This window comes from Anthonomus grandis, unplaced genomic scaffold (assembly GCF_022605725.1).
Source record: "Anthonomus grandis grandis unplaced genomic scaffold, icAntGran1.3 ctg00000501.1, whole genome shotgun sequence".
Lineage (NCBI taxonomy): Eukaryota > Metazoa > Arthropoda > Insecta > Coleoptera > Curculionidae > Anthonomus > Anthonomus grandis.
Window position 1 is genome coordinate 30,001 of NW_026088518.1, and position 5,000 is coordinate 35,000.

Sequence of the window (5,000 nt, forward strand, 5' to 3'; positions counted from 1 at the left end):
TTAAATAGTGACATCAAGAGAGGTTGAATTTCAGTTCAGTCAGAGTTCGTCCTCCGTTGAGTGCAGATCACCTGCACTTAACGTCGAAGTGTTCTCTAACCAGTCTCGCTGTGTCTAGTGTACCAGTGCGACCGACCTTGCGTCCCCCACCCGACGACCGAGCTATCCATGGCTGAACAACAAGAAGAAAACTCTTCCTACCTATTAGAGGACGACGAGGATGGATTCTCGGAGTTCTGTGATACGGACGAGGAAGAGGAAACACCCCAAGATGAGGCCGAACGCGAAGCTGACATGGCCGTTTTACAATCCACCCCGTCAAACCAGGAGGAGTTATCCATCTTCTATGAAGTTCTGATGAGAAGCGTGAAGAGGAAGCACGAGCAGGAGATGAACGCCCTCCGCCGGATCTTCCACTCGACGACCAGGGCACTCAAGAGCCGGATAAAGGCTCTTGAGTCTGCCTTGCCGTCCGCTTCAGCTGCGGTACAGGCCAGTCCCGCAACCGAAGCCCCCCCTGCAGTCCTGGAATTACCTGTGGAGTCCATCGAGATGGCCGAAATCCCAGCACAGGAGCCTAGCTCCTGCCCTGCGACTCCAGCAGGCCCCCAGGACGAAGACGACGGGTTCCAACCAGTCGTCAGCAGGAGGAAGAGAAGGAAGACCTCGGACCCGGAGACGGTCCCAAGGAAGGCGCCCACCATCGCGCCCCCAGACCAAGCTCCCTGCTCCTCCACCTCCACCACCACCCACACCGCCAGGGCAGGGTTCAGGAACACTCCTCCTGAGCCCAGTCCCGAGCCAGCCCCACCTACCCGCAGGACCAAGATCCCTCCGATAATCATAAGGGAAAAGTCCAAATTCGAAGAAGTCGCCGCCGCCTTGAAATCCAAAGGTGTACAACATGGCCATGTTGTAAACACCCGGGACGGAATAAAAATCCACCCGCAGACCATCACGGACTACAGAGCCACCCAAGACTATCTGGAATCCTCGAACGTGCCATTCCACTCCTTCTCCCTGCCAGAGGAGAGAAGGCTTTACATCATCCTCCGAGGACCTTTCGAGCACTGGTCGGCCGAAAGTATCCTGGAGGACCTGAGGAAGCTAGGCTTCCACCCACACTCAGCCGCACGATACTTCAATAGGAACAGGCAGCCCACACCACTGGTCCTGGTACAGCTCCCTAGAGAAGAGAAGGCAATCTTCTCGATCACAGAGCTACGCGGCGTGAAGATAAGGGTGGAAGCCCAAAGGAACAAGTCCAGGAGGATTCAGTGCCACAGGTGCCAGCTCCATGGACACGCCCAGGCCAGATGCACGGCGGCTCACAAGTGCGTGAAGTGTGGCCAACTCCACGCCACCGCCCAGTGCACAAAACCCCGCGACCAGCCGGCCACATGTGCCAACTGTGGAGGCCCGCACACCGCCAACTACCTGGGATGCCCCAGGAATCCGAAACAGATCCAAAAGGCAAAAGCTGCCAAACGGGATCGCCCGTTCACCTGGGGCACCCAGGACAACAGCCGCCTCGCTGCACCACCCTCACCACCGCAACAAGCCCCTGCTGTCGAACCGCACCCCATGCTTCAAGCCTTCTTCACTTCGATGCAGCAGCAGTTCCAGCTGCTACTGCAAAGCATACACCCAGTGGGAGCCTGAAAACCCACCTCACTCCGCGCAAAGGCCACTAGCTCTTTGCATAAAGTAGTCACTACCTTAATATTAAGTAACATTTCCATTTAGTTAAGTAGGCATAAATCATTAGATTAACCTGTATCTTAAACGATAAATAAATGTCAGTTTCATAGTAAGGTTGAATTTTATTTACGTCTGTGCAGTCGTTGCGTTTGTATCGTCGAGATGCCACCAAAAACTAGCGGAAAAGCTGCCAAGAAAGCCGGAAAGGCTCAGAAAAATATCTCTAAAACTGATAAGAAGAAGAAGCGCAGGAGGAAGGAAAGCTACGCAATCTACATTTACAAAGTATTGAAGCAAGTACATCCTGATACCGGTATTTCCAGCAAAGCCATGTCGATTATGAATTCATTCGTTAACGATATTTTTGAGAGGATTGCTGCCGAAGCATCTCGTCTGGCTCACTACAACAAAAGATCTACCATCACAAGTAGGGAGATTCAAACCGCTGTGAGACTTTTGTTGCCTGGTGAATTAGCTAAGCACGCTGTATCCGAAGGTACCAAAGCTGTTACCAAGTATACAAGCTCGAAGTAAATCGACTTTATTTGTTGTTTTACTTTTTATCATCTAAACGGCTCTTTTCAGAGCCACAAAATCATAAATAAAGAAATTCGTATTGATCCTTATAGCTGACAGATATTAATGCTGATCTTTATTAGAGTAACATCGTACATGTAAACTTAAACAACTTTTTTTTTAAATCAAACAACTTTTATTTCTTTTTTTTTTTTTTTTTGCAAAGACTAAGAGACAGTCAGTCAAACGATCTCAAGTCAGTCATCATAATATAAAAAAGATGAATATTAATGGTTTCCGTACAAGTACCAATACAATTATTATAAAACACCGTACAGGAATATTGTAAAGTCCTAATTCCTTTCTTATAAATTGTCAAAAAGATGAGATGATTTGTTTTTTTGTTTCGAAAACATTTTTTTTTTTAAACGAAATTTTCTTTTATTATTAAATAGTGGTTCTGAAAAGAACCGTTTTTTTTTTAAAGGTCGTTTTTAACCGTAATATGAACGGAATTAAAAACTTAAGCACGTTCACCCCTGATCCGCCTGGCCAATTGTATATCTTTGGGCATAATAGTTACACGTTTGGCGTGAATGGCACAAAGATTGGTATCTTCGAAGAGACCCACCAAATATGCCTCGCTGGCTTCTTGTAAAGCCATAACAGCGGAGCTTTGGAATCGAAGATCGGTCTTAAAGTCCTGTGCGATTTCACGAACCAGACGTTGGAATGGTAGTTTTCTGATCAAAAGTTCGGTACTTTTTTGGTAACGACGGATTTCTCTCAGAGCTACGGTTCCCGGCCTGTAACGATGAGGTTTCTTAACTCCTCCGGTGGCTGGGGCACTTTTGCGGGCCGCCTTGGTTGCTAATTGCTTCCTTGGTGCCTTTCCACCAGTCGATTTACGAGCTGTCTGCTTGGTACGGGCCATTATTTAATAATAACTCGGAGACACTGAACTAACCTTACGGCGTCTACTGTGAGAATGAAACGCACCAAAATTCGACCACGGAGTTTTGTTGATTCGTGATGCCACCCGATTGGTCAGTTCGTACTTTAAAGGGGCGGGGCTACAAAAAGCACAAAACCGAGCAAATTTTTTGGGGCGACGGCAGTTGTCTTTTTCGATACGTTCGGTGAACTACTACTACTAGTATAACGGTTCAAAATGACTGGCAGAGGAAAAGGTGGTAAAGGATTGGGAAAAGGAGGCGCAAAACGTCATCGTAAAGTTCTTCGTGATAACATCCAGGGTATTACCAAGCCAGCTATCAGAAGATTGGCGAGGCGTGGTGGAGTCAAGCGTATTTCTGGCTTGATCTACGAAGAGACCCGTGGTGTATTAAAGGTTTTCCTTGAAAACGTGATCAGGGACGCAGTCACCTACACCGAACACGCCAAGAGGAAAACTGTTACCGCCATGGACGTAGTTTATGCCTTAAAACGTCAAGGACGCACTTTGTACGGTTTTGGAGGTTAAACTGAGAAGTTCTTGTCCGTTGTTAAGAACGGTGGACAAAACAAACAAATATATAAAAAAAAACGGTTCTTTTCAGAACCACAAAATAAAAAAACAAAGAAAATTCGTGCTTACCGTTTTATCATCTTGAGCATATAATTATCGTTAGTCAATTATAGAAAATGAAAAATTATATATATTTTTTTCTCCTCTTTTGTAAAAAAAAAAAAAATAAAAATGCGTAGATAAACTTAGCGGAACGTGTATTACTATGGGTCTAGAGTAAACATTTATTTAAATTATTGAGATCACGTTGCCATATAGTTTTCTGTAGTAAACTCTTTCTAATGCGAGAGGATACGATACGATTTTTTTTTTTTTACTTATTTCGTTCTCAAAAGAGAGTATCCGTATCAAGCAAACAGACAAAGCTTTTTTTTTTTTAAACAAGATGCTAATATTCAATATTAACTCCAATAATATATGTTTCTTTTTTTTTTAAATAACTTTCTTAAACACTGAAGAAGAAAATACTTACATTATTGTTGTTGACAAATTTATGGTGCCACTTTGCTTGAAGTTGTAGTGACGTCCCAACCATTATGATACTTTATCTGTTCAAATACTTAAAAAATGTTTGCCACAAACTTTTCTATATTTAAAGGAGACACCGCAGTATCATATACTTAAACCCTAGATCGTTAAGTTTATTAAACAGTTAAGAATAACGATATAAAAGTGAAAAGTTTTAGTAGAAAATCAGAAACCTTTAACTTTGACGGTCGCGTTTTCCTATCACTACGAGCCACATGTACCGTTAAATGCATTAAAGATATTCCTAAATCTCTTAAGAGGCGACTTCTCGGTCAATTTCTGTTGAAAATGTAGCAAAAATATTAAAAATAAGCAATTTAATACAGACGGGCAAACAGGTAAAAGGTATAAACGAAGCAGTAGAGAATCCAGCGCCGAGAGCGGACCGTTCACTCCTCCCTCCGTCCGATTTGATGTATACCCAAGTCGACATTGGACGCCTTGTTTATTCTCACTCCGACAGTGCCAGGGTGAAGTTATAGTCGAGCGATTTTTTTCGTAGTCACCGTTGTTTCATCGTTAGTGTTATTGACCACCGAAGTTAAATTACATAATGGCCGATACCGAGTCAGTACCAGTAGCTTCTGCCCCACCAGCTAGTTCGCCAGCAAAAAAGGAGAAAAAAGCTAAAGCTAAGCCAACTCATCCACCAACTTCCGAGATGGTAAACAATGCCATCAAAGGCCTTAAAGAAAGAGGAGGATCGTCCCTACAAGCAATCAAAAAA

At 44.1% G+C, this 5,000-nt stretch overlaps 4 protein-coding genes across 4 annotated transcripts in view; 3 read left to right on the top strand and 1 right to left on the bottom strand.

The window, feature by feature from the left end:
• LOC126749682 (histone H2B) overlaps window positions 1-2,287 on the top strand; it is a 2,382-nt gene extending 95 nt beyond the window's left edge. The window contains exons 1-2 of the mRNA XM_050459374.1: window positions 1-22; window positions 1,816-2,287. The exon at window positions 1-22 is cut by the window's left edge and continues 95 nt beyond it. Coding sequence (XP_050315331.1) covers window positions 1,864-2,235 — 372 coding nt within the window. The 5' untranslated portion in view covers window positions 1-22; window positions 1,816-1,863 and the 3' untranslated portion in view covers window positions 2,236-2,287. The remainder of the gene's footprint in view (window positions 23-1,815) is intronic.
• Window positions 2,288-2,632: 345 nt separating this feature from the next.
• Window positions 2,633-3,189, bottom strand: LOC126749677 (histone H3). Its single transcript, XM_050459368.1, has one exon. The coding sequence runs from the start codon at window positions 3,149-3,151 to the stop codon at window positions 2,741-2,743; it is 411 nt and encodes a 136-aa protein (XP_050315325.1). The 5' UTR covers window positions 3,152-3,189; the 3' UTR covers window positions 2,633-2,740.
• A 117-nt stretch (window positions 3,190-3,306) lies between these two features.
• LOC126749686 (histone H4) lies at window positions 3,307-3,778 on the top strand. The gene has a single exon (XM_050459379.1). The coding sequence runs from the start codon at window positions 3,389-3,391 to the stop codon at window positions 3,698-3,700; it is 312 nt and encodes a 103-aa protein (XP_050315336.1). The 5' UTR covers window positions 3,307-3,388; the 3' UTR covers window positions 3,701-3,778.
• Window positions 3,779-4,705: 927 nt separating this feature from the next.
• The window catches only part of LOC126749674 (histone H1A, sperm-like), a 944-nt gene continuing 649 nt past the window's right edge, over window positions 4,706-5,000 (top strand). Inside the window, exon 1 of the mRNA XM_050459365.1 lies at window positions 4,706-5,000. This exon is cut by the window's right edge and continues 649 nt beyond it. Within this exon, the coding sequence (XP_050315322.1) occupies window positions 4,827-5,000 (174 nt within the window). The 5' untranslated portion in view covers window positions 4,706-4,826.

Bases quoted from the DNA above. Each gene is read 5' to 3' on its own strand.
- LOC126749677 (XM_050459368.1), bottom strand. From the start codon at position 3,151: ATGGCCCGTACCAAGCAGACAGCTCGTAAATCGACTGGTGGAAAGGCA.
- LOC126749686 (XM_050459379.1), top strand. From the start codon at position 3,389: ATGACTGGCAGAGGAAAAGGTGGTAAAGGATTGGGAAAAGGAGGCGCA.